The sequence below is a fragment of the Balaenoptera musculus genome, chromosome 1 (assembly GCF_009873245.2).
Source record: "Balaenoptera musculus isolate JJ_BM4_2016_0621 chromosome 1, mBalMus1.pri.v3, whole genome shotgun sequence".
NCBI lineage: Eukaryota > Metazoa > Chordata > Mammalia > Artiodactyla > Balaenopteridae > Balaenoptera > Balaenoptera musculus.
This window is the reverse complement of record NC_045785.1, coordinates 11889450-11916445: the sequence shown is the minus strand read 5'-3', so window position 1 is coordinate 11916445 and position 26996 is coordinate 11889450. Positions and strand designations below refer to the sequence as shown.

Sequence of the window (26996 nt, the reverse complement as noted above, 5' to 3'; positions counted from 1 at the left end):
AAATAAACAACAACAACAACAACAAAAATAATGACAGCTCTGATTTAAAGCACATTCCTTCAGGGGTGATATCCACCTGGTATGTACTGGTATTCACTGTTAATGGCTACCTGGCATATGTTCTTTTTTTTTTTTGGCTGCGTTGGGTCTTCGTTGCTGCACACGGGCTTTTTATAGTTGCGGTGAGTAGAGGCTACTCTTCGTTGTGGTGCACGGGCTTCTCATTGCGGTGGCTTCTCTTGTTGCAGAGCATGGGCTCTAGGCACGCGGGCTTCAGTAGTTGTGGCACGCGGGCTCAGTAGTTGTGGCTCGCGGGCTCTAGAGCGCAGGCTCAGTAGTTGTGGTGCACGGGCTTAGTTGCTCTGCGGCATGTGGCCTCTTCCTGGACCAGGGCTCGAACCTGTGTCCCCTGCGCTGGCAGGCAGATTCTTAACCACTGTGCCACCAGGGAAGCCCCTGGCATCTGTTCTGATTGGTCAATATCTGTTCCATCTCAGATGTTAAATATTTTTAATGTCACCCTGCCCATAAGCATTGTTAAAGCAGTCACCCTGAAGTTAGCTTGGACACTGCTTGGACACCAGCCAAAAATGGACAGAAATATCTGATACTATGTGAAGACAGATTTGGGTCAGCCATCTGGGGCTGCTCTGGCCAGAGCCCTCCAACCAGTCTCCTCGCCCCGCCAGCCCTGACCAGCTGCATCTTGGGTTGCTGCTGCTCCTCCTCGGCCCCTGGAACTCACTTCCTCTAGCAGGGCCCTGGGCGCTTGTCTGTAACGTGCAGCGGCGCACTCTGCAGCTGGCCTCTGAAGTTGATGGCCAGGTGGTAACACATGGCAAGCAGCAAATGCTCCTGATCCTTCTGCCTCCTTGTAGAGATTGAAAGGCAGGATGTCAGACTCTGTTCTACTTGGATCATATCCGCAGGAGCTCCCCATGGGCTGCATGCACCCAGAGGTGTTTGGTCTAGCTGGCAGCCCCAAGGGCCATGGGATCTTTATGTTGTATCCAACCTGTAACCCAATTGCAATATACCAGTGTGCTATGACCATGGTGAGGAAACTCTGCAGGAGAGGAAATAAAACATGCAATGATAACACTACCTATTATTTATCAATGTATGGTTTACAATGCTTTCACAGTGGACCTCATTTAACCTTCATAAGAACCACCAGTAAAGATTATCATCCCATTTTACAGAGTAGGAAATAGGTTCAAAAGGGTGAGTTGCTCAGATTGACATGTTAAGTCCACCCTTCCCTGACTGGGGTGCCTTAAGGATGTACACATTGGTGGGCTAGGTTAAATGATGAGTTATTGGAGTGACAGATTTACTTGAAAGTTTTTGGGGAAGTTTTTTTTTTTTTTTTTGGCTGTGCCACACAGCTTACAGGATCTCAGTTCCCTGACTACTAAGCCACCAGGGAACTCCCTAGGGAAATTTTAACTGGTAAATTATATAGGTGTTTCTTTGTTTGTTTTTGTCTTGTTTTGTTTTGGCCGGCGCTGCCCGGGATGCGGGATCTCAGTTCCCCGACCAGGGATTGAACCCATGCCCCCTGTAGCGGAAGCTCGGAGTCCTAACCACTGGACCGCCAGGGAATCCTTTAACTGGTAAATAATATAAAATATTTGGAAATTCTGCCAACAATGACTGAGATTCACTGATAGTGGACCCAAGATTTAAGTTCTTTCTTTTTAAAAAAAAAAAAAATTTATTTATTTATTATTTATTTATTTTGGCTGCGCCGTGTCTTAGTTGCCACACACGGGATCTTTGTTGCAGCATGCAGACTTCTTAGTTGCATCATGCATGCGGGATCTAGTTCCCCGACCAGGGATCGAGCCCGGGCCTCCTGCACTGGGAGCACGGAGTCTCACCCACTGGACCACCAGGGAAGTCCCAAGATTTAAGTTGTTTCTGATTCCAGATCCCAACTTATCCCAGGTAGAAAAGTGTTAAGGTTTTATGAGGGTTACGGAGAGAGTCGTGTAAGCATGGGTTTCAGCTGAACATTGGGCATGTGGAGATGGGAGCTAGGGAGAGAGCATTCCAGCAAAGGAAAGGAGGCAAGAAAGTGGGGCTGTGTAAGGTGAACAATGGCTGGAGAGATAAGGGCGTGAAGATGCATAATAGGAAATACGATTAGAAAGGTGGATTGGCTTCAGGAAGCTTTATCTGGAAGGAAAGTCTATGTGATACTAGCAGTGGTGAGACCAACTGGAAAGCTAGAGGTGGGAAGGCCTGAACCAGAGTAGCCGTGGAGAGCTTTCACATGGGAAACCATCACGACTTATCAAAGGATGGTGGGGGAGAGGGGCAGGATCAAAGAGAGGGACGTGGGGGCTTCCCTGGTGGTGCAGTGGTTAAGAGTCTGCCTGCCGATGCAGAGGTCACGGGTTCGAGCCCTGGTCTGGGAAGATCCCACATGCCACGGAGCGGCTGGGCCCGTGAGCCACAACTACTGAGCCTGCGCATCTGGAGCCTGTGCTCTGCAACAAGAGAGGCCGCGATAGTGAGAGGCCCGCGCCCCGCGATGAAGAGTGGTCCCTACTTGCCACAACTAGAGAAAGCCCTCTCATAGAAACGAAGACCCAACACAGCCAAAAATAAATAAAAAAGAAAAAAAAAATACTACATGTATAACAAACATTAAAAAAAAAAAAAAAAAAAAAGAGAGGGACGTGGGAAGTTGCTGGCTGAACTTGTAGCCCACCTGAGGTGTTGTCAAAACATCCAGGTAGCAGGTAGGGAGTTAGCAAATGGGTGACTGGAGCCCAGGGCTGGGATTTGGGTTATGAATTATCTGCCTCTAGGTGAAAATGGTTACCTTGATATTGGAAGAGACTGCCATCAGAGAAGGAGCCCTCGGAGAGCAGGGGCACACCTGGTCAAAGAAGCCACCTGCGGAAGATTTAAAGGAAGGGCGTGTTCGGCAGTAGCGAACGATGAAGAGGGAGGTTGGAGTTGCTGTCACATAGTGCCTGGCACATAATAGGCAGGCAAATATTTGTGAGAAAGAAATAGTGGTAGAATCTAGGCATAAGGGTGTTAAACTAGTAAGGACCTACTGTATAACACAGAAAACTCTACTCACTAGTCTGTAAGGATCTATATGGGAAAAGAATCTAAAAAAGAGTGGATATATGTATATGTATAACCGATTCACTTTGCTGTACACCTGAAACTAACACAACGTTGTAAATTAACTATACTCCAATAAAAATAAATTAAAAAATAAAAAGGTGTTAAGGGAATAACCAAGAGATTGTTGCATTTGCTCCAGAAAATGGCAGGGACCTGCTTGGCAGCCTACTGCCACACTGAATACCTGCTATTGATCTTTAGGAGACTTTGCCTCACCCTGCAGGGTGGTGTGATTTAATGCGTGATTTTATATAAAGGGACAAATTTAATGCAAACTCGGGCCTTTTCCATTCAATCTCAGGTTCTAGAGATTAAAAAATATATAATACCACAAAATGGCTCCCATAACTGCATTACAGATCACTTCTTTCTTTTCCCCCTTAGGGATAAAGAGGACTGCACATTAGTGGGCTCGCCTCTAAGTCCTTTTTAAAAAAGGTTAATTTAGAAAGACTCTGCTCCCTGAGGCTCCCACCCAGACATTTCTTGGTACATTATTTTTTAAAAAATGCTCCAATTTCTCTCGCTTAGAGAAAGGTCTTAACTCTTCAAATCTTTCAGGTTTTTGTGGGATCTTAGTTCCCCAACCAGGGATCGAACACGTGCCCCCTACAGTGGAAGCCTAAAGTCTTAACCACTGGACTGCCAGGGAAGTTGCATTAGGTGTTACTCTGGGAGAAGAAGCTGCCAAGGGCCTGATTTTGGTGGGGAGGGACCCACGTGGGGCAGTGTGGTGGACGTCAGTAGGGAGCCGAGGGCCTGGCTCTATTTACGAAAGGGGCTAGAGGCCGAAGTCCAGAAAGGTGTGCAGGAGAGAGCGGCCCGGTCCCTGGGCCCCTCCCCACCCCCCGCCCCGTGATCTCCAGGCGCCCCTGCCCTTTGAGCCCGGGGCGTCTCGGGCGCTGGCACACTCGCCCCGGCCGCTGCGGGGACCAGCGGGGCGGGCGAGATGCTGCGGCTGCTGGCGTCCGGCTGCGCCCGGGGCCTGGGGGGCGGCGGGGGCGCGCGGGGCCTGGCTCCCGGGGGCCGCGCGCGTCCTGCCGCGGGGCTCTGCGACCCCGGCGGCAGCCGGAGCCGCCAGGCCTCCGACGCCCCCCGGAACCAACCTCCCAGCTCCGAGTTCGTGGCCCGGTCGGTGGGCATCTGCTCCATGATGCGGCTGCCCGTGCAGGCCTCCCCCGAGGGGCTGGATGCCGCCTTCATCGGGGTGCCGCTGGACATTGGGACCTCCAACCGGCCCGGGGCGAGGTAAGCCCCGAAGGACGCGGGGACACGTGTTGGGACAGCCTGGCGGCCACTGCGCACACAGAACTCATGGAGAGGCGCTTTCCCTCACCCAGGGTCGAGTTGGAAGCCAGTGCCTGGCTCCAAAGTGCCCCTAATCCTTTGAGAGACAGCTGGTTTCCCTCAAGCAACCCTGAGGGCTCAGCCGTGTCATCCATTGGTAAAGAAAGGGGGTTCAAGGACTGAGCCTTCTCCCTGCCCCATTCCCTGGCCTAGCTGGGATGGTGGCTGTGGGTACCCCCGGTTTACAGAAGCAGGGGACATAGGTTTGAGAACAGAAGCTGGTTGCCCCTTCCCCAAACCTCTAGATGTCACCTGACTCAAGAATTTGCTCCAAATAAGGCAATTTTTTTCCTTTTTTTGGTCACGCAGCCTGCGGGATCTTAGTTCCCCCACCAGGGATCACCGCATGCCCCCTGCAGTGGAAATGCGGAGTCTTAACCACTATACCGCCAGGGAAGTCCCCCAAATAAGGCAGTTTTCCTAAGATCAAGGTAGAGGAAGTAAAATCGATTTTTCTAATTATTGAACATCAGCTATTTAGATTCCGCAGCAACAGTTTAGGAAATTGAGGCTCAGGGAGATTAAGAAATTATCTAATGCCATTTAGTAAATTGGTGATTGGTGGGCTTCTAAGTCTGTACCTTTAATCTCTTCACTATATAGCCTAGATCAGTGGTCCTCACCGTGTGTGTGACTTTATCCCCCGGGGGACATTTGGCAGAGTTTGGAGGCATTTTTGGTTATCACAACGTGGGGGAAGGGGTGCTACTGGCATCTAGTGGGTAAAGACCAGGGTTGCTGCTAAACATCCTGCAATATACAGGATGACCCCTACCCCCTGCAACTAAGAGTCAGCCAGCCCCAGCACAGAGCCTGGGAAGCCCCGGCCTAGGCAGGGCCTCTAAACCTTTAGGGATGGCTCACAGCCTGATTCTTTCTCCTCCAGATTTGGACCCCGACGGATCCGCGAAGAATCAGTGCTGCTTCGGCCAGCCAACCCTAGCACAGGAGCTCTCCCCTTCCAGTCCCTCATGGTTGCAGACCTAGGCGATGTGAATGTCAATCTTTACAACCTTCAGGACAGCTGCCGCCTAATTCGAGAAGCCTATCAGAAAATTGTAGCAGCTGGCTGTATTCCTCTGACCTTGGGTAATGGCATCTGCAAGGGAGAGGGTAGTTCTCTGAGCTCAGGGTCTATTTATCATGAGCTGGAGTACGGTTACTTCTCCAGGGTGAGCCACTGTCAATATGGAGACAATAGGAAAGGGAACATTTTTAGTTCATTTATTTTAACCCCTGGGGAGAGGATATTTACATTTTCGGACTAATGTGACTGACAGGGATGGACCAGGGTGAAGCAAGTGAGGCATTCACCTTGGTGCAAAATTTAAGGGGTGCCAAAAAGTCAGCAATACATATTACTGATTTCCCTTTTTGCCTCAGGTTCCAATGTGGCTCAGAACAGCACAGTTGCTGATCCTATCTTTCTTTAAAGTTTATCACGGGGGACTTCCCTAGTGGCGCAGTGGTTAAGAATCCGCCTGCCAATGCAGGGGACGTGGGTTTGAGCCCTGGTCCAGGAAGATCCCACATGCTGCGGAGCAACAAAGCCCATGTGCCACAACTACTGAGCCCGCGTGCCTAGAGCCCATGCTCTGCAACAAGAGAATCCATCGCAGTGAGAAGCCTGCGCACCACAAGGAAGAGGAGCCCCCGCTCACCGCAACTAGAGAAAGCCCACGCATAGCAACGAAGACCCAACACAGCAAAAAAAAAAAAAAAGGGACTTCCCTGGTGGCGCAGTGGTTAAGAATCTGCCTGCCAATGCAGGGGACACGGGTTTGAGCCCTTGTCCGGGAAGATCCCACATGCCGCGAAGCAACTAAGCCTGTGCGCCATAAATACTGAGCCTGCGCTCTAGAGCCCGCGTGCCACGTCTACTGAGCCCACATGCTGCAACTACTGAAGCCCACGCGCCTAGAGCCCGTGCTCTGCAACAAGAGAAGCCACTGCAATGAGAAGCCCGTGCACTGCAACGAAGAGTAGCTCCTGGTCACTGCAACTAGAGAAAGCCCGCGTGCAGCAACAAAGACCCAACGCAGTCAAAAATAATATAAAATAAATAAATTTATAAAAAAGAAAAATAAATAAATAAAGTAGCACGGGCTTTTCATTGCGGTGGCTTCTCTTGTTGTGGAGCACGGGCTCTAGGCACGCGGGCTCAGTAGTTGCAGCATGCAGGCTCTGAGGCGCACGGGCTTCAGTAGTTGTGGCTCTCAGGCTTAGTTGCTCTGCGGCATGTGGGGTCTTCCCAGACCAGGGCTCGAACCTGTGTCCCCTGCATTGGCAGGCAGATTCTCAACCACTGTGCCACCAGGGAAGTCCCTATCATGGATTCTTTTTTTGCATTGATTTTGATTTTTAAAAATATTACATTAAAATAGTATTTATCTTGATTACTGAGTAGTTTTTTTTTTTTTTGGCCACACAGCTTGCAGGATCTTCGTTCGTCCCCTGGCCAGGGTTGGGACCCAGGCCCCCTGCAGTGTAAGCGCAGAGTCCTAATCACTGAACCGCCAGGGAATTCCCCAGTTACTGAGTTTTTTTGGTGTCCCTTCAATTTTGCATCCTGCAAGTGCCTCTATCCATCTCACCTTGTCCCAGCCCTTGATGCCAGGCCTGAGGAGGCTGCCAGCAGGGACTTAGTTGTGACTTTTTAACTATTCCAAGGACGTTGTTTCAATGACTTTATTTGAGAGAACTGCAAGGGGGTCTTTTCCTCTTGTCAGGGTCTATGTCAATCTATAGAGCAGCTTTCCTCTTACCCTCCCCCACCCTGCCCCACTCTCACGGTAGCAGTTCTTTCTCTTCCCGTTCACCAATAGTCAAAATAGTACCTTTTTCTAAATATCCAAATTTATTTTTGCCAAATGAGAGGGCCTAGCCTGCAGAGCATAGTGGTAAGGAGTGGGGTTTCTGGCTGACGTGGTTTGAAATCTCAGCTCCACCTCTCACTAGCTATTCATGCTTCATTTCCTTATCTGTAATATGGGAATAAAAGTACCACCACCTACCTTCTTATATTGTGTCAGGGGCATATAACAAAAGTGCATATAAAGTGCCCAGCTTTGTGACTGGCATGTTTTAAGCTTCCATAAATATTAGGTATTGTTGTTATTAATAATTATCAATGGTAATACTTTTCTAGGTCTGTGCTGTCCATTATGGTAGCCCCCAGCCACATGTGGCTATTTAAATGAATTACAATTAAATAAAATAAAAAATTCAATTCTTCAGTTGCATGAGCCACATTTCAGTAGCCAATGGCTAGTGAGCACCATGTTGGCCAGTGCAGATACAGAACGTGCGTGTCACTGCAGGAAGTTCAACTGGACAGAGCTGGTCCGAGCATTTTCCCTATAAGCCTTAATTTAATTTCCTCTTTTAAATGACAATGTAATGTCAAACATTTAGTGGCCATTTCCCCACCACTGAACAAGACCATATTTTAGCTGGGGTTATAGTTCTTCCAGTCTAATCGAAAGGGTGGCAGAATTGGGCAAATTAAAGATCGTTTTAGGTGATACATGGTCCTCGAATCTTATCCACGTTCCAGATGTTTTCTTCTTTTTTTTCTCCTTGAAGGTGGAGATCACACAATCACCTATCCTATATTGCAAGCGATGGCAGAAAAGTAAGTCCCAAAAGGCAGGAGCTGGGGAATGAGTTGTTTTCTGCTAGATGGCGTCAGGCGACCTCTGCTGGCTCAGGTTATTGGGGATGATAGGAAATTCCCCATTGAGTTGCTTCTATGGATCAAAATTAAGGTCGAGCTCCAGGTGTGTCTGTCAGTCACCAGATGGGAGCCAAGACAACTTATTATTAACACCCTGGCCACCCGCCCTTGCCCTAGATCTGCTCTGGTATACACGCTCAGCATCTGCCTCTGTTTTTGGAAGATGAGCCCCTAGTGAAATACACAACCCCAGTTAACTTCAGTTTCTGTTTTGCTGCAAAGGCCAAATACGAATACTGACAGGCACAATGGTGTTGCTTGCTGAGGAGAGGCCCTGTTTTTTCCTGAAAGGGCCCCTTTCCCGGAGGATGAGAAGATGGATTTTTCCAGTAGTGAAAATCTACCAGGGATTGACTAATTTTGGTTAGTTAGTTTGAGAAATAGACAGATGGGCCAAGGTGGTGCAGCTCCAGAATTCATATAGAGGAAAGCTATGTGGGTGGCATTCTGGTTGGAGGTGGGTGGGTGGGTACAAGGCTTTTCTGGAAGCTGTGTTTGCCTGGCACTGATTTGGATTGTCTGTTTTTTTTTGGGCGGCTGGCAGGGTTGATGGGGATTATAGAGAGAGAGCTGAGTGGAAGCTGCTTCTTGGTACCGCAGTTGGAGAAAGGGTGGTGCTGGTTAGTTGAGCCTTCAGACGAGCTCACCTGAGCCGCCACCCTTTATTTTCATCCTCCCAGCCCTCTCCATCTGTCAGTGAAGAAAATTCTGGGTGAGAGGTAGGAAGTGTCAGCTAAAGCACATGACTATTTTCTGCCTGACTTCTCTGAGCTTATTGTTCTTCTGAGAAGCTAAGCGGTTTGAAGACAGAAACCAGTTGCAAAGCTGGTAACTGATGCCAGGTCCCCCCTCCACGGCTATGAATTGTCATCAAGTTTTGGTGGCCTGGAGGGTGGTGGTGTTCAGGCCCCACTGGGAGGCCTGGCCTCTGAGCCGCCCTGTTGTCATCAGGCATGGGCCTGTAGGGCTGGTGCACGTGGACGCACACATGGACACGGCGGACACGGCCCTGGGTGAGAAGCTCTATCACGGGACGCCCTTCCGCCGGTGCGTGGACGAGGGACTCCTGGACTGTAAGCGCGTGGTACAGATCGGCATCCGGGGCTCTTCCATGACCTTGGATACCTACAGATACAGCCGGAGCCAGGTGACAGGCCGAAAGCCCCTCCCTCTGTCCCCGGCCCCAAAGTGCCTTCCTCTCCATTGCCCACTCAATGGAGGCTAGGGATTAAAAGGGACTTTGCTAATCAAGCTCAAAGTGGGGACAGAAGGGTGAGTTCGCATCATGTGGAGCAGATAGGAGCGGGGATGGTAGTTCACGAGGCAGAGGAGGCCTCTTATTGCTGGGGAGGGGAGACAAGCAGAAACAAACCAAGCCCTTGGATGCTGCTGGCTTGGAAAAGAGTGGAGGAGGTCCAGACCCAAGGCGATGGGTCTGATATGGGGATGAGAGTTCACTCCTCATGCAGATCGAGGGTCAACTTTGAGGTGCACATAAGCTGAGCACGGGGTAGGCCTATAGGAAATGCCCAGTAAATGCTGCCAGGCCCAAGTGTCAACTTTCTGCTCTTCAATTCTTTCTCAGGGCTTCCTGGTGGTCCTGGCCGAAGACTGCTGGATGAAGTCACTGGTTCCTCTGATGGGAAAAGTGAGGCAGCAGATGGGAGTCAGACCCATTTATATCAGCTTTGATATCGACGGCTTGGACCCTGCCTATGCCCCAGGGACAGGGACACCCGAAATTGCTGGTCTCACCCCTAGTCAGGTAAGGAGGCTCCACCAGTGACACTTCCTGTGGGTGAGGATACTTAGCTCCCCACTTTCCTGGGACTTGAACTGAGTCTTTAGAAATCAGGATGGGCTTTTAAAATCAGAGCACCTGGACCTTTATTGCGCTCAGGGCTGATCACAGGTTTGGATTCTCCCTTATTGATGAGTGACTGATTTTGGCAAGGGCCCTCGTTTCTTTTTTTTTTTTAAATTTATTTATTTTATTTATTTATTTTTGGCTGCGTTGGGTCTTTGTTGCTGCGCCCCGGCTTTCTCTAGTTGCAGCGAGCGGGGGCTACTCTTCGTTGCAGTGCACAGGCTTCTCATTGCAGTGGCTTCTCTTGTTGCGGAGCACGGGCTCTAGGCACGCGGGCTTCCGTAGTTGTGGCACGCGGGCTCAGCAGTTGTGGCTCACGGGCTCTAGAGCGCAGGCTCAGTAGTTGTGGTGCATGGGCTTAGTTGCTCCACAGCATGTGGGATCTTCCCGGACCAGGGTTTGAACCCGTATCCCCTGCATTGGCAGGCGGATTCTTAACCACTGTGCCACCAGAGAAGCCCCCTCGTTTCTTATCTGGGATATAATAGTCCGTTATTTGGTCTTTCTGCCTCTGGTCCACCTGTTCATGGGGACAATATTGTAGTGCCCCCTGTTCAGACACCAAACTTACCTTTTTGGTGTTAAATTTTAAAGTTATGCACAGTGGGATTAACACCTCCCAGGGTAGTTCAAGAGTTTTAGAAACCCCTGAAGAGAGCTCCCATGGTATGCTCAGCGTGAACACGGGGAGGCAGAGCTGGAGCGTGGCTGTACCGAGAAGGAAAGCCCCAGGGGTGGACCTTTGCTCTGTTCACTACTCTCCGAGCCGAGGAGAGTGTCTGACGTATAAGCAGGAGGTACTCACAGATACTGGAGTAAATGAATGAAGACTGCTTGAGCTAATCAACTATCTTCTATCCTCTCGGAAAGGAGGACGGTCATAACTGGCTCTCTGAAGCCTTTCCCAGTTCCCGTCGGCTTTCTAGAACACACTTCTCATTCCTCGGCTTCGCATCCTTCCCGCTTTCCACCTGCAGAACGGAAGCAAAGTGACGCTCTTCCTGCCACCCCCCTCACTCATCCTATCTCCGGCCACGTCTGACTACTAGTACTTCTTCCATCTTGGCGCCTTTGCATGCGTCTTTCCCTCTCCCTGGGCTGCCCTCCCCCTACTCCTCTGGTTGGTCAGTTCCTTGAGCTAAGTGTTTCCACCCTGGGGGAGCCGTCCCCAGCCTCTTCAGGCTGCGACATGTGCTCATACTATTCCTGAAGCCCTTCATGCTGGCATTGAAGCGATTGGTTTGTTTGCCTCTGTGATCCCACCAGGGTTCCTGGTGGTCAATGAATGGTTATTGAGGGAAAGCGACAGTTCCAAGTCGAAGGGCAGGCCCGTGTTGGGAGAAAGCCATGGAGGCCTCTACTGGTTGCTTTCTGTTGTCAATGATTACCTCTCTGGACAACTCAAGCTTCATCTCGGACAGGCTCTGGAGATCATCCGGGGTTGTCAAGGCCTGAACGTGGTGGGTTGTGATCTTGTGGAGGTTTCACCGCCGTACGATCCTTCTGGTGAGTAAGGGAGACAAATGTGATCTGTAGGCAGCGGCTAGTTTAAATTGTATTAATCTAGTTAATAAGTAGATGGATGGGTCCCTTTATATCACTCGGGAACCGGCTGAGTATGTCCTACAGTGAAGAAAATAAACCTGTTACTGTACACCGTATGGATGTGAGCTAATGAATCCTAACAAAACCCCTGGGAGGCGGCTAAGGGTTGTTAGCTGGCCCACCCGTCAGCAGAAGAGAGAGAAAAACCAGCGTGCAGTTCAGCGATAGGGCTGCCCAGTGCCAGCTGCCTTGGATATTTCATTGAAAAGTGAGTTCTCAAGACATAAATGATATTTATTAATATTGATAAAGTGGGGGGAGTTAGCTGGTTTAGGAGAGAGATTCAAAGCCGATGCCATCCCAATAATTTTAATCTAGAAAAACTTACAGGGTTAGACCTGTTAGCCTTAAAGGATAGATAGTAAATACGCTACACACCAACATGATAGTTTTTCCTTTGGGGGAAATCTGTTCTCAGAATAAACAGAGAGCCTTCTGAATTATAAAATACCATTTCTGAATGATGCTTGATGGAGAGAACGCCAGGGAAAGCATGTCCACGGGGCGGTGGGGAACCGCAGAGGAGCGCACAAGGCAGGACTCTGGAAGAGGAAGCACAGAGGGACAAAGGCTGAGGAGCCCGAGAGGCTCGGCCTCGGGAGGCGGTCTGGGCGGTGTTCACGTCTGTGTTTTTCACTGCTTTGTAGGAAACACAGCCCTCGTGGCAGCTAACCTGCTGTTTGAGATGCTGTGTGTTCTCCCCAAAGTGACAGTCGTCTGAGTCTTGTGCTACGACGTTCAAGATAAACAAGAGCTTGCCTGGATGACAGGTTCTCCACAAGAGCTTATGTGCAAGCAATGCGAGCACTAAAGAGTTTATGCCAATAAAACGTTCTGCTAAAAGTGTCATCGGTGGCTCTACAGTCGGGGCTTACGGTAGAACTCTAATCCAAACAGCTAATATTCCTAAGGTGTTTGAATTAACTTAAAAAAAAATGCACTTGTGCTGCTTTGATTTTTTTTTTTCCTTTGATGAATGGTGATGGAGGATAAAAGGAAAAGGGATGGAGAATTTAGTTTAAGATTATCTAAAATCTGGAGGAGGGGCTTCCCTGGTGGCGCGGTGGTTAAGAATCCGCCTGCCAATGCAGGGGACACGGGTTCGAGCCCCGGTCCGGGAAGATCCCACATGCCGCGGAGCAACTAAGCCCGTGGGCCACAACTACTGAGCCTGCGCTCTAGAGCCCACAAGCCACAACTACTGAAGCCCACGCGCCTAGAGCCCGTGCTCTGCAACAAGAGAAGCCACCGCAATGAGAAGCCCATGCACCGCAACGAAGAGTAGCCCCCGCTCGCCCCAACTAGAGAAAGCCCAGGCGCAGCAACAAAGACCCAATGCAGCCAAAAATAAATAAATTAATTAATTTAAAAAAATTAATAAAATCTGGAGGAATGAAATGAAAAAACCCTATGAAATAATACTGTAGAAGAACATTCCATATTTCTATAGTATCTTCCTTTAAAATACAGCCCCTACTCTGAGGAGCATCTTGGTTTTAGGACCATCGTGAACATAAAAAAAGTTTGAAAGAAAAAATAACATGCAGATCCTAATAAAGAAACTTCCCACTCAAAAGCCCAGGAAGATGCACGAATGTCTTCTAGACCAGGTGACATCAGCTGGCTCTTAGTGAGCCTTCCTTAACCCACTCCCTCTGAGCCTCAGTTTTGCATTATCTTCTCTTCAAGCTGACCCACCCTCTACGACAGCAATTCCCGAAATCTGCAGTGGAGGCGTGATGACCTTAAGCATGTGCTGAGTTACATGCGAATTCAATTTTGTTGATAATGTGTCCACGGTCAAATCATCATCTTGTGACATAAGAGCTACCCATAATCATCACACATTAAAATAGTTTATTTCTGTTTCCAGTCTGTAATATTCTTAAAACAAAATAACATCAGCTTCAGTGCCTGTTCACAATACAAAACAAAAACAACATAAAAAAGACACCATTTGCCAAATAAGTTATTTGTTCCTAAGAGTATCAAAAGTGCAAAATATTCACCTTCTTTTCAGGTCTGTCTCGAAAGTATAATCATCCTCCTTGACAAACTGAACAGATTCGGCAGCAGACACGCTGCGTTTGTTTCAAGGGACAATGTCAGGTATTTGGACGTGACCAGCGTTTCAGCTGTAAAGAATGTTTTGCATCAGCTTTTCAAGAATTTTACTTAGAAAAAAATGTTTGAGTGTTTGCTCCTAATCCCTTTTCCCAAACAATGCAAATCACTTAAAACACATTCAGATCCCACTTCTTTCTATAGCAGGAAAACATTTATGTACTGAATAAAGAGGGAATCAACCTACTATTTGAAACCACAACCAAGTTTTCATGGTCAATAAGCGATGGCAGCAAGACTGTGGTGCCTAATGGGAGTTAGGGCAGGCTTGCTCGCTGAAATGTTGCCTAGTTGGAGGTGATGAACTCTGTGTTAGATTGTGCCACCGACACCTGGGCTAATAAAAAATTTTTTTTTAAATGGGTGCGTATATCTACAAAGGCTTGTTTTAGGCCAGTTGTCCCCATCTGCTCAACATGATGCATAGTCTGTATCAATCAGAAGAACCCACCTCTGAAAACATCAACGTTGTCAGTTTCAAGATACTCGAAGACTAGGAAGTTAACTTAAAGCCAAAATTGGGTCTGTGTGATTACATATGTGAGTAAGAGAAATGATAGCATTGGTTGACCAAGACAGTGGCTCATACATTTGACACAAAAGTAAACAAATTCATGGAAATGACATTCAGGAGGAAAGGCTTGGGTGGTCAAGAGTAAAGGTCAGAAAATAGTGTGTGTGTGTGAAAAAAAAAAAAAGAGTAAAGGTCAGTTTAAAAGCTTCCCAGTTTCCTCTTGGGGGACATAGCTACCAGCCCCCAAACGGATCTGTAGATGATTTTTTTGGATTGAAATATTTCCTAGGAACGTTTTCACCATTATCACTTTCCTTTCTTTATACAAATGAAAGATGCAGCTGTCTGAAGGTGCTTTTTATTTTAATGATACAATTTTTTAAAGTGAATGAATCTGGGGTGTTTTTGGTTTTCAGAAATTAAGGTCAGGAATCCCATTAGTACCAGAAATTAAAAAAATAAAAACCTACCACTGAACCAAAACACTACTCATATAAGCAACTTGGCCATAAGAGATGCAGAAAATAATTTTGAGGACTTGGTGCATCACAGAGCCAAAAATGAATTCCTTGATCAGTTCTACCTAGGCCAGGTGCCATGAGATACGGCAATCAGAATAAACATCCACTTTTAGAGGATCATGTGGAAAAATAAAGCCTGGCAGTGATTTATTTTTTTAAATAAAGCTATAGATTCCATGAAAACTAGGAATTTCTGGGCTCAAATAATTTGTTACTTGCCACTGTAGCTCAATCCAAATGGCTTAGTTTAAAGCAATTACGATTAAAGAAAATATTAACCTATTTTGTCCCATCACTGATTTTGACCCTTCACTTTACAAAAAGGCAAGTTGTTTTGACATTTGAACTCTCTGAGGTTGTCCAAACTCCACTGGTGGTGTGCTCTAAAAAGAAAAGGTAAGCTCTCTATAACTGGCTGGTAGGGCCCCGCCTGGGGTCCATCGTTCACTGGAGCTCAGCGAGCTGGGGTGCTGATGACAGGTCTGACCCTGTTACTGGTGAAGCAGTTGTAACTTAAGAGTGAAAACAATTAAGATGAGACATCAGAATATAGGCCAGAAGCTCAAAGTGAGCAAAACAGGAGTCTAGAGCGTGTCTTGGCTCACTTGTCACCAAAGGGGACTTGAAGATACAGTACTTTTGGGGTAACAGTATTCAAAATACAATTGCTGAGAAATTTTAAGTTCCTTGATACAAAGATATGTCCGATATTTTACTAAAGAGACATCACTGTAGGGAAGAGGTTCCTTGAGCCTGACTCACGGCAGGAATAATGTGTCTTCAGTTTAACATCTACTGGCTTATAGCAGCTTATCTCTACGTTCAGAGAGCAAGATTACAAGTTATGGCTCCTAATATCCATACCCTACAACTGACAGAGGCAGAAAGGCATCTGAAAACATACAGGTAAAGGGCTCAAGGTCATTACAGTACTTCTTGCCACGCGGATCCCTCCCCAGCTACCTTTAGCGTTCGGGAGGGGCTGATGGGATGCTCACGAAGGCATCGCTCAGGCACTGCCCAGCCCTCCCTTCTCTTGTCTTGGGAAGAAAACCAAACGTATGTGCAGAAACCCCACTCATTCCTAACCTTTTAAAACCGTGGCTGACAAGCTGTTGTAGGAGGATACCCCCCAAATATACTTTTAGCCATTTACTACCAAAAAAACCATTAATGTAAGATCGCTTGGAACTAGGCCTCTTTTGAGACACAGGGCCCAGAAGCTGCGGTGGGTTGTCCCACCGTTACAGCATGCACCGCGGCAGAAGCACGGCCGAGGCTGGGTCGGGGAGAGATGGCCCGAGCAGCACACCAGGCTCGCGAGGTCCCCCCAGGCTCTGCTGCAGGGTCCAGCCCTGTGCTTCTCCCACAGCACAGAGACAGGACAGGGGAGGGGGGGGGGCGAGCACGGGGTGGGGCGACAAAGGAAGAGGGAATGAGCAGTCTATTTTAAATAGTGTGGCATTCAAATGAGGAAAAAAGACCCAAAGGAAAGTATTCTGATCTGGGGAATTCAGCGTGTGGTGTTCTTCACTCCTAGGTTAGAACAGGACAAAGGAAAGATTCTTCTAGCCACTGTTCTGGAAGAATAATCTAAAATCTATACTCTGTCCATTGTGATAGTTTGAGTCCTGAAAATACCTGTTCACAGGGGCCTGTTAAAAAGTCTGAAGAGTTCGAGCCTCTTTTTGAAATTCTCAGTCTAGTTCAGGCCATGACGGGATATAAAACCTCTGTAAGGAGCCTTCCAGCAGCCGTTCCATCCATAAGGACAGCTTGCTCAATTTTCCTTTGATGGGCCTGGATCCAAGGCCAGAAGAAGATTTCCCTCGAGATTCACCCAGATGGAGGGAAGAGTCAAGGTCACTGCACGACCCCATGGCTTCCTCCTCTTCGACTGTTTTTTGGGGCTTGAAGAGGCAGAAGTATTTCTTGTGGCCGTTCAGAGCCAGTACGTAGCCCGTGTAGTCACGCTCCATGAAATGCTTGTCGTACTGGTTTGGGATCGGGGCCACATCTTGAGCAAATTCTAGTAAGTATTCCAGCCATTCTCTGTGTTTATCTAGACTCAGGAAGGAAAAGTGCAGGCAGCTGCTCCTGTAGGAAGGACAGAAGGAGGATTTAGGGTATTTCCCGACACATTTAGTTGCAGGGAACACAAGTACCTCAGTCAGATTTTAAATAATAGGAAAAGGCTTTGTGTTGGGTGGGGCCTGAATACGGAAGAAACGAAGGATTTCTGCGGGACCTGGAGGGCTTCTACAATGGCGGCAAGAGCCCCTCATCCATTTCCTGTCCCTTGCTGGGTGTCACTCACATCACTCTCAGTGTCTGGCTTCAGGAAAAGACACAAGAGCTAGAGAAGAGAGTTTCCTGAAAGGGCTCAGGGAAGGCTGAGTTCAAGCTCTTCTGTTCAGAACCAACAGTCAAGGGGAAGAAAGGTCCCCACATGATGGCTTAGAGGCCTGGGTTGGAAAGGTCACAGGCAACATCATGCTGCATGGATAAAGCCCCTCCAGCTCCCTCCTTACCCAAGAATGCAGGCTCTCCCCGTCCTCCTTCCACAGCCCCCGCCCCCTCTCACGTGCACACAGGAGCTCACCCAGTGAACGTGTAGACCTCCAAAGCGAATTTCTGCAGCAGGCTGGTCTTGGTGGAATTTGACAGGATGAGGACCACGTTGATGTGGCCTGGCCTCAGGCGTACCAAGTTACTGGTGTACGTTACATCTGTGAGTTCGGTCACCTCCACAAAGCCTTTTTTAGGAATCTTGCTGTGGAGAAAAACTGAGGAATTAAGATCTTGTAGGATAAGGGAATGCCATGACTTTTAAAAGGAACAAGTGGAAGAAAATGATATGTTCTAACCAGACTAGCTATGTTATTTAATAGTCTTGAGCCTGACACATGGGCAGGGCGGGACTGACCCCGATTTGCTTATCCCGGGCCTATAAAGAGCCTTGCCGGCGCTGCCGTTCAGTTGGTGTAGAAGCGGCTTTAGGACAGGATGAAGGCCGTCAACACAGTTATGGTGACGCACCGTTCTCTGCTTCTGGCTCATCTAGCATCTCCCTGACATGCTTCTTTGCTTCCTTCCCGCCTTCATTATTAAATCTGGGATTGAGAAACTCAGGGTACTGAGGAGAAGATAACTAGTCCTGTGTCTGAACGCCTAGGCAGTCTCAGTCAACACTCCTCAGCTGCGACTCTTGCCTAAATCCACATCTCACACAAGGAGGGGAGCCAGAGTGCTTAGCTCTACTAGACCCTTGGACGCTGCTTATCAGACCCCGCGGTCTGCGGGGCTGCTACTGAGGGCGAGGTGCCGGCGTTTGGTTAGGGCAACCTGCTGGGCTCCTTGGTGAAGCTCGGCTCTGTCTTCCCGGTCTTCTCGTGGGCTTCCTCTTTGTCTGGAGGGCTTGACTCTCGCTCCTCATTTGAGTCACTGAAGTAAGGAAAAGGAGTTTTACAGAAGGTTTGTAAGGTTTGGGGCGCACCCTTCAGACACGGCGCTGAGCAGACACGGAGGCGCTTACCTGAAAGCCTGAATAATGACAGTGCCGAAGAGGATGAAGAGGGCAGAGAAGACCAGGGACAGAAGGGGCATCATTTCCCGCCTAAAAGGAAGTTCACAGGCTCTGGTCAGCTCTATGTGGGCTGCTGTGACGTGCCAATTAACGGTTTTAGGTTTCTTCTCTCTGGCTCAAAAAAACCCCTAAACGACCCCAAACCAAAAAGCTTTCACATCAACAAACACCTTTTTTTTTTTTGGCTGCGCCGTGCAGCTTGTGGGATCTTAGTTACCCAACCAGGGATCGAACCCGTAACCCCTCCGTTGGAGGTGCAGAGTCTTAACCACTGGACCGCCAGGGAAGTCTGACACTTTCTAATCTCATACAAATAGAGGTTTTTTTGGGTGGTGGTGGTGGTGAAAGCAGAGATTTTTCCCTCACTGTTCTAATGCACAGATCACTTATTCAAAAAGTTTTTGTGTCTCAGGCTGTGCTGAATAAATTCTGCAGAAGGAAACAATAAGAGGGGTAACAAACGATTTAAGTTGTGAACATGGAGGAACATTCTAATGTCAAGGGTAGTATCAGGTGACTAAAAGGTCTGTGGAATTATTTCCTTTATTTTGATTTATTTTTTTTTTTTTCTGGCCAGAATAATTCAGATGTGGCCCAGAGGGGAGGAGAAGGGAGGAAAAAGTTGACTTCTCAAGATCTCCACTAGGTGTTCTGAAATTTTATTCACCCACAAACACCCATCAAAGGCCTGCTGTTTTTCAGGAGCTGGGCTGGGGGCCAGGAAGCACGAACGTGAGTGGGACATGGTCTGTCCTCAGGAGCTCATGGTCTCATTGGGGTGGCAGTGGTATAGCCCTCCCTTCTCCGATTAATTCACTGATTCATTTGTGCATCTATTCACTGGACTCCATGTGTGTCAGGCCCTGTGCTGGACACCAGAGGTGCTTTGATGAAGAGGATGGTCCCAGGCTCTGCTAGCTGGAGGGGCGGCCAGGGGTGATCGTTTCTTTCCCCACCAGTGGGAAAGGGTCAATCAGCAAATATAAAAAAAGGGAAGTCACTGAAACAAAGAAAAAGGGGAACAGTTGTTGAAAATATGTAAACACTCTTCCACCTGCCTATGGAGTCCACACTGAAATCAAAGAAGAGTGGACTCTTTTCAAAAGAAAAACAGCAGTCCTGGTAGTAACAGAAAGAAATTCAAACTTGGCAATACTCCTACCAGTTGCTGTGAAATATGCTGTCCCAAGAGTCTGAGATGTAGTCAGAAGCAGAATAGAGCCACCGAAGGAGAAAAATCTGTTGAAGGAGAAAATGGGTGACGGTCAGGCCTGGACCCCTGAGCCCCGGAGGGAGAAGTCCCCCGCCTCCAACATGGCACTGTTGCTCTGGGGGCTCAGGAGCCCTGCCCGGTGCCCACTCTCCTGGGCTACGTGCTTACAGGGGCAAGTTCATCGGTCAAGTCGGGGAGCACAGCTTCCGAGGACAGAAGAGCTGGGTCTTTCCGCAGTTGGTCAAGATAACCCAAAAGGATGAATTTATCGCTCTCACTCCCGGTCCAGGGATCCTCCAGGGTTTTATACACCACCCTCCCTGCTGTGTTGCGCCTTTCTAAGATAGACACCTGGGAGAAAAAGAGAGGAAAAACCATGAGAATTCCCAAAAGAATGTGAAGTTACTGTTGCTTGGGTTTTTTTCAGGGAGGATGGAAAAAATGGGTCTAGTGAAGCTCAAACACAGGTATGGATGAGTATACAATATTTGCAAGAGATTTACATTTTTCTAACAAAAGAAATTAGTTTTATGGTGACTTTCCAGAGCTTTTGCTAAAGTTAAAGCTCTTTCTTCTCAATAGACTTTGTTCTATAACTTCTGACTTAATGTCATAAAGAAGGAAACCTTTGTTTTTTCGAGAGATTTTTCCATAATTACCAAGATGATGAAAAAGACAGAGAAGAATTTCATGCTTCTGCAGAGAGTGATGATGAAGGAGGGGAAAGGAAGATGAGATCAATAAGGATGAAGTAAAAGAGGCAGAAGCACAGAAGGGAGACATTTGGCAAGCCTATTACTGGTAGCCTAAGGAAGAGTCTACAAACTAGGTACTGTAAGCCTAGACCTGCCAAGGGGAAAGGCTGGTGAAAAGGGCTGACGCTCTTTAATCTTTACCCAGAGGGAAGATGCTTTCTGTGAAGGTCCAAGGCTGAAAATCTAGGAGGTGAAATCAGCATGGTAAAAGACCAGTTTAGGAGTGCTTTGAAAACAGGCTTCGGACAGCACGGGGAACTACACTCAATATCCTGTGATAAACCATAATGGAAAAGAATATAAAAAAGAATGTATATATAACTGAATCAATCTGCTGTACAGCAGAAATTAACACAACATTGTAAATCAACTATACTTTAATTAAAAAAAAAAAAAAAGTCAAATGGCTTCCAAGCACTCAGAAAACATAAGGCAAAACAAAACAGAACAAACAGGCTTCAGAGATTCCTGGACTTCCTGGAATCTATACTGAAAACTCCTGAGGAAGGAGGACACAGAATTAAGTGCCACGTGCTTGTGAAGAGCTCGAGACCAGGACAGCATCCACGACTCACCGCTGATTTTCCGTGAAACGTGTCGCTGTCTGGCAGTAAGGTGCTGGCAAACTCCTGTTGCCGATCGCTGTAGACATGCACGAACCTCACTGTGTCCTGTGTGTTTGCCAGAGCAAAGGACAGGAAAGCCTCGAAGGGTTTACTCAACTTGGTAGCCTCAGCGGTCAGTAAAACCACACAGTACCTGCATGTCAACAAAAGAGAAGACGTTAATCCCTGAGGCCATGGCTAGAACCTGAATGGCAAGTGAAGGTGAAAGAGAGGAGACGTTCATTTACAAAGTGAATGAGCATGTTTTAGGAATGAAAGCTTCATGGGGGAGCCTCTAATGAGAGAAAATGTCCAAGGCATTAAGGGCCTGCTTCTTTCTACACTGGTGATGCTCTCCCCAAACCAAACGTCACGACATTCAGAGATGCCTTTGAAGGCAATGGTCACTGAACCCTTGATGCAGAAGGGCCTCGCAGAAGGCACCTGTTCCAGTTCTCCCACCGCAGGCAGGGCTGGTGGAGCCTATCAGAGGCCAGGGCCACTGGGCCTCATTCTGAAGGGCTTCCTTTGTAGTGGTGCCAAGGGAAAGTTCATCTAATCATTCATTCATTCTCTCAAATACTACTGAGCACTCAATAGACGCCAGGTAAGACAGACAACGTTCTTGCCCTCATGGAGCTGATATTCCAGTGTGGAAGGCAGATAACAAATAGATAGATGGATAGATCATGACAAGTAGTGACAAGTGTTATGAAAAAAGAAAAGAAGTGAAGGGGAGAGAGTCAAGGGTGGGCTGGGAGTCACGCTCCATCAGACTGGCTGAGCAGAGACGTGAAGGAGGTGCCATAAGAGGAAGTGGGGTCTGAGCACTCCAGGCAGAGAGCACCGCAAGTGCAAAGACGCTGAGACCGGGGGACTCGATCCAATTCACAGTGTTAGGAGGATCGCTGGCTGACATGAACTGACTGAGGGTGGGAGAGCGGAGTGGAGGCAGAGGAGGTTAGGAGGCTAACACGGTGGCCTCGACGAGAGGTGACAGTGACCTGGCTAGGCTGGCGGTGCTAACAAAGGGGAGGAGCGCGTGGATTGGGGATATTTTCTGAAGGCGGTATAAACAACAATCCTTAAAGTCCAGGATCACCTGCCTTACATTTAATTAAAGTCTTTCTCCTCTTAGTCTATAAACGAAACTGAAAAGTCTGGAAACACAGGGAATTTTTCCTATTTTAAACAATATTTTAGTTGTATTTTCACATAACGTGATCAAAATGTTTTCCTTTCATATCCAGACAGCTTTCACAGATGAAACAGCCCTAAATTTAAAGGCACTGATTCATTAATCTGCAAGAGGTATAATAAGTATTTTCCCTGTATCTCCAGACTTTAGACACTCTGTATGAATAAGTATGCCTCAGCCTTGCTATTCCCATTCAATTATTTTACCATTTCCTCAGTACCCTCACTTCTCTACTGTTTAGTCATTAACCTGGCTCCTCTCCAAGACCTTCTCCAAGACCCCCAGAGGCTCACCCTGTGTGGAATACTCTGGTAGGAAGAGTAACTCTCTCCTACTCCATGCTGCTACGGTGACCCAGGCTCTCCTTGACACCCGGCAAAATCTACTCATCCTTTAGGGCTCAGCTAAAGTGTTACCTCTTAGGGGGATCTTCTCTGGCACACCCAATAATTTGGTCCTAAGGTGCCCTGGGCTGTTATACCCCTCACTGTCATAGTTGTTCATCAATATTTGTTCCATGAAGAATAAATTCTGACTGTCTCAGGGTCGACGTTTAATTGCCTTGTAGTAAAACGCAACATGCCCCTCTGCTGCACTGATGAGCAGGGGCAAAGCCTTCAGTCCTTACTTCCTCTGTCGGAGAGACCGTTTCACGGGGCAGAGTTCATGGAACAACTTCTGGCTGGTAAGCCTGGCTGCCAACAGATACTTGTTTTGGGTGATAAAGTCATCAATGACCTGTTTCTTCATACCTCGGGCCTGGAGAAAAACCAAGAGACAGTGGATTCTGATTCAGTTTTCTCACTGAAAATGGGCTTTACTTACAGCTTAATAAACATGTAGCTGAGGGACTTCCCTGGCGGTCCAGTGGTTAAGACTCCATGTTCCCAACGCGGGGGGCACAGGTTCGATCTCTGGTCAGGGAACTGAGATCCCGCGTGCTGTGCAGCGCGGCCAAAAAAAAAAAACAAAAAAAAGAAGTGCCTGATCCTGGCTAAAGTAATAAAACCACGTAAGTCAGACTCATTTGAGCAGATAAACATGTGGTGATCTTTTTAAAAAATGCAGGGCTGGGACTTCCCTGGTGGCGCAGTGGTTAAGAATCCACCTGCCAATGCAGGGAACCAGGCTCTAGCCCTGGTCCGGGAAGATCCCACATGCCGCGGAGCAACTAAGCTCGTGAGCCACAACGACTGAGCCTGCACTCTAGAGCCCACGAGCCACAACTACTGAGCCTGCGTGCCACAACTACTGAAGCCCACGTGCTTAGAGCCCATGCTCTGCAACAAGAGAAGCCACTGCAATAAGAAGCCTGCTCACCGCAACGAAGAGTAGCCCCCTCTCGCCACAACTACAGAAAGCCTGCGGGCGGCAACAAAGATCCAACACAGACAAAAAAAAAAAAAAAAAAAAAAAAGAAAAAAAAATGCAGGGCTGAGAGCAATGACGTAGCTATTTCAGGTCAAAGGAAAAATCAAGTGCTCTTTTCACTGGACAACTTTTGTATACTGTTTTACGCTAGCTGATTTAATTCTTTTTTTTTAAAAAAAATTTTTATTTATTTATTTATTTATGGCTGTGTTGGGTCTTAGTTTCTGTGCGAGGGCTTTCTCTAGTTGTAGCAAGTGGGGGCCACTCTTCATCGCGGTGTGCGGGCCTCTCACTACCGCGGCCTCTCTTGTTGCGGAGCACAGGCTCCAGACGCGCAGGCTCAGTAACTGTGGCACACGGGCCTAGTCGCTCCGCGGTATGTGGGATCTTCCCAGACCAGGGCTCGAACCCATGTCCCCTGCATTGGCAGGCAGATTCTCAACCACTGCGCCACCAGGGAAGCCCTACGCTAGCTGATTTAAAAAGTCAATAATTTGGAATTTTTAGGCAAATTTACTGCAAGATTGATAGGAAACTGAACAATTGAAAATAAACTCCCTGGGACTTCCTGGCATTCTCATGGTTAAGACTCTGTGCTTCCACTGCAGGGGGCACGGGTTCAATCCCTGGGGAACTAAGGTCCCGCATGCCTCGCTGTGTGTGGCCAAAAAAACAAAAACAAACAAACAAAAACCCCCACAAAACTCCAAAGTAACAATGTTACTGAGTATAAAAGGTGGACAACAAAACTGTAATATGACCACTTTATTACTAACTTTCATACATATCAAAGGACTGAAATTATATATATAGTAGCTTCTCTGACCACAATTAAACAAGAAATCAATGTTAAGATAGAAACCAGAAAATCCCTTTTTGTTTAGAAATTAAGAAACTCTGAATAACTTATTGATATAAGAAGAAAGCATATCAGATATAAGAAAATATTTTGAATTTGAAGTGATTAATGAAAATACTATTTATCAAAACTTTGGGACTCAGATAAAGTATCAGTAATACTTGGAGAGTAATGTTAAAATGAATATAATAGAAAAGAAATTAATGAACTAGACATCCATATCAAGAAGTTACAGCAAAAATACAACCGTAGAAAAAAGGAAATAGTAAAGATGAAAATAGAGATCAATAAAACAAAATAAATATATAAGAAGAAGAATTAACAAAACCAAAATTGGTTCTTTGGAAGAGCTAATAAAATTGACAAACCTCTGGTAAAACCAATCATGAAAATAAGAGAGAAGGCACAAATAACCATTATCAAGGAAGACGAGGGACTTCTCTCGTGGTCCAGTGGCTAAGGCTCTGCGCTCCCAACGCAGGGGGCCCCAGTTTGATCCCTGGTCAGGGAACTAGATCCCACATGCCGCAACTAAGAGTTTGCATGCCGCTACTAAAGATCCTGCATGCCACAATGAAGATTCTGCACGTGGCAACGAAGATCCCAAGTGCCGCAACTAAGACCCGGCGCAGCCAAATAAATAAATATTAAAAAAAGAAAAAAAGGGATCTACTTGCTGGCACAGTAGATAAGTCTCCATGCTCCCAATGAGGGTTCGATCCCTGGTCAGGGAACTAGATCCCACGTGCGTGCCAAAACTAAGAGTTCGCATGTCACAACTAAGGAGCCTGAGTGCTGCAACTAAGGAGCTGGGGAGCCACAACTAAGGAGCTCTGGAGCTGCAACTAAGGAGCCTGCTGCAACTAAGACCTGGAACAATCAAAAAAATAAATAAATATTTTTAAAAAAAAGGATGACGAGGAGGAATCACTCCCTATGTTGTAGAAACTAAAAATATATACATATACATATATATACACATATACATTTAAATTTGAAAATTTAGATGAAACAGAAAAATTTCTAGAAAAATAAAACAATATCTGAAAAAGAGAAGAGTTAAATAGTTCTATAACCATTAAAGAAGATGAGTCAGTAGTCAAAAATCTTTCCTTAAACACAAACTCAGGCTGAGATGGCTTTACATAGGTGGTTTTGACCAAACTTTCAAGGAGGACAATCTAATCTTATACAAAGTCTTCCCGAGAAGAGAAAAAGGGAGAACACACCCCATCTCATTTCATGATTCAAATCCTCACATGGGCATCTTGAGAAAGAGAAGTTAAAAGTCAATCTCATTTCTGAACATAAATATTAAAGTCCTAAACAAAATGTTAGCAAACTGAATACAGCAATATACTGAAAGCATAATATAAATAATGATCCTGTTGGATTTATCTCATGAATGCAAGTTAGGTTTAACACTAGAAAGTGATTAATATGATTTAGCGCATTACAGAACATGAAAGAAGAAAACTCTGGATAATCATAATGGATGTGTAAAAAGTATTTGATAAAAATCAACACCATTCATGTCAGAAAAATTAAATTGGTCTAGTGTTGGCAAGGATATGGAGCAATGGAACATTCACACATGATTGGTGGAAATGTACTTAGGAAAACATTAGCTAGTAAAGTTAAAGATATATATATATATATATTTAATCATTTAAAAAAATAAAGCCATATATGTTAACATAAATAACTTTTTTTAAACATTAAAAAAACCCAAAAAACACATAATTTCCAAAACCAAAAAATGTTTAGTGAGAAGATTAACACTGCTTTACATTTTTACAAATCTTTTTAATGTCTGGTTTCATAGAAGAGATAGGTGGATTCTCATATCTGCTTCTATACACAATCGGGGGTCATATATTGTTCTGGTTGAAAATCCAGCCTCACACAGATACATAGTTAGAAAAGGGAGGTTTATTTTAATAGCTTTTCAGATAACTATGGATATTTTTCTTTGCCACTACACCGAAACTGGACAAATGGTAGTTTCTTAAAGGTTCGTTGCTATATGGAGTCAATGAACTTTTTTTTTTTTTGGCTGCGCTGCATGGGGGATCTTAGTTCCCCAACCAGGGATCGAACCTGTGCCCCTGCAGTGGAAGTGCAGAGTCCTAACCACTGGACTGTGAGGGAATTCCCATCAATGAACTTTTAGTACTCTGTTAAATTAAAATTCACGGATCAAAAATAAAGGAAGTAAAATTCACTGATCGCCTTGCACTTAGAATGGATCTTTTACTCATGCATGGTCATTCGAAAAATATTGGTTCACTGATCTCCCAGACGCTGACAAATTTTCTTATTCATATGAAAAAATGCATCACATCGATGAACCAATCTCATAAGAAAGTTTGAGAAGCTATCAAGGTCATGATGGCTGATACAAATTTTTCAAAATTATAATTTCCTTGGAAGCCTGGATTCTATCATCGGCAACAGATACTGTGAGTTGTTTCCCTTAAAATGCCAGGCTCACTTCATTCATTTTCAAGAAAATGTCTGCCTAACTCTGAGTAACCATAGTTTT

At 46.5% G+C, this 26996-nt stretch overlaps 2 protein-coding genes across 5 annotated transcripts in view; one reads left to right on the top strand and one right to left on the bottom strand.

Moving 5' to 3' along the window:
• The first annotated feature begins 4060 nt into the window (after window positions 1-4060).
• AGMAT (agmatinase) lies at window positions 4061-15146 on the top strand. 4 transcript variants are annotated; one of them, XM_036858916.1, is made up of 7 exons: window positions 4061-4398; window positions 5384-5586; window positions 8083-8131; window positions 9185-9380; window positions 9819-9998; window positions 11522-11606; window positions 12353-12554. In XM_036858916.1, the coding sequence occupies exons 1-7, from the start codon at window positions 4100-4102 to the stop codon at window positions 12424-12426; spliced, it is 1086 nt and encodes a 361-aa protein (XP_036714811.1). In that variant the 5' UTR covers window positions 4061-4099; the 3' UTR covers window positions 12427-12554. The 4 variants fall into 4 exon arrangements, 3 of the variants coding, with proteins under 3 accessions (XP_036714811.1, XP_036714825.1, XP_036714831.1); XR_005020705.1 differs by lacking the exons at window positions 11522-11606; window positions 12353-12554 and adding exons at window positions 13726-14490; window positions 14536-15146 and having other exon boundaries at window positions 4085-4398; XM_036858930.1 differs by lacking the exon at window positions 12353-12554 and adding an exon at window positions 12124-12339 and having other exon boundaries at window positions 4085-4398.
• The window catches only part of DNAJC16 (DnaJ heat shock protein family (Hsp40) member C16), a 37526-nt gene continuing 24075 nt past the window's right edge, over window positions 13546-26996 (bottom strand). The window contains exons 8-15 of the mRNA XM_036858907.1: window positions 22850-22980; window positions 20994-21177; window positions 19832-20014; window positions 19613-19689; window positions 18400-18480; window positions 18210-18308; window positions 17467-17637; window positions 13546-16961 (exon numbers count right to left, since the gene is read on the bottom strand). Coding sequence (XP_036714802.1) covers window positions 16562-16961; window positions 17467-17637; window positions 18210-18308; window positions 18400-18480; window positions 19613-19689; window positions 19832-20014; window positions 20994-21177; window positions 22850-22980 — 1326 coding nt within the window. The 3' untranslated portion in view covers window positions 13546-16561. The remainder of the gene's footprint in view (window positions 16962-17466; window positions 17638-18209; window positions 18309-18399; window positions 18481-19612; window positions 19690-19831; window positions 20015-20993; window positions 21178-22849; window positions 22981-26996) is intronic.

What these genes read in the sequence shown, in the direction of transcription:
- AGMAT (XM_036858916.1), top strand. Translation starts at nt 4,100, where the DNA reads ATGCTGCGGCTGCTGGCGTCCGGCTGCGCCCGGGGCCTGGGGGGCGGC. An exon ending in CTGTATTCCTCTGACCTTGG is followed by an intron (nt 5,587 to 8,082) that starts GTAATGGCATCT and finishes TTCTCCTTGAAG; the next exon opens with GTGGAGATCACACAATCACC. An exon ending in CTGGTCTCACCCCTAGTCAG is followed by an intron (nt 9,999 to 11,521) that starts GTAAGGAGGCTC and finishes CATCTCGGACAG; the next exon opens with GCTCTGGAGATCATCCGGGG.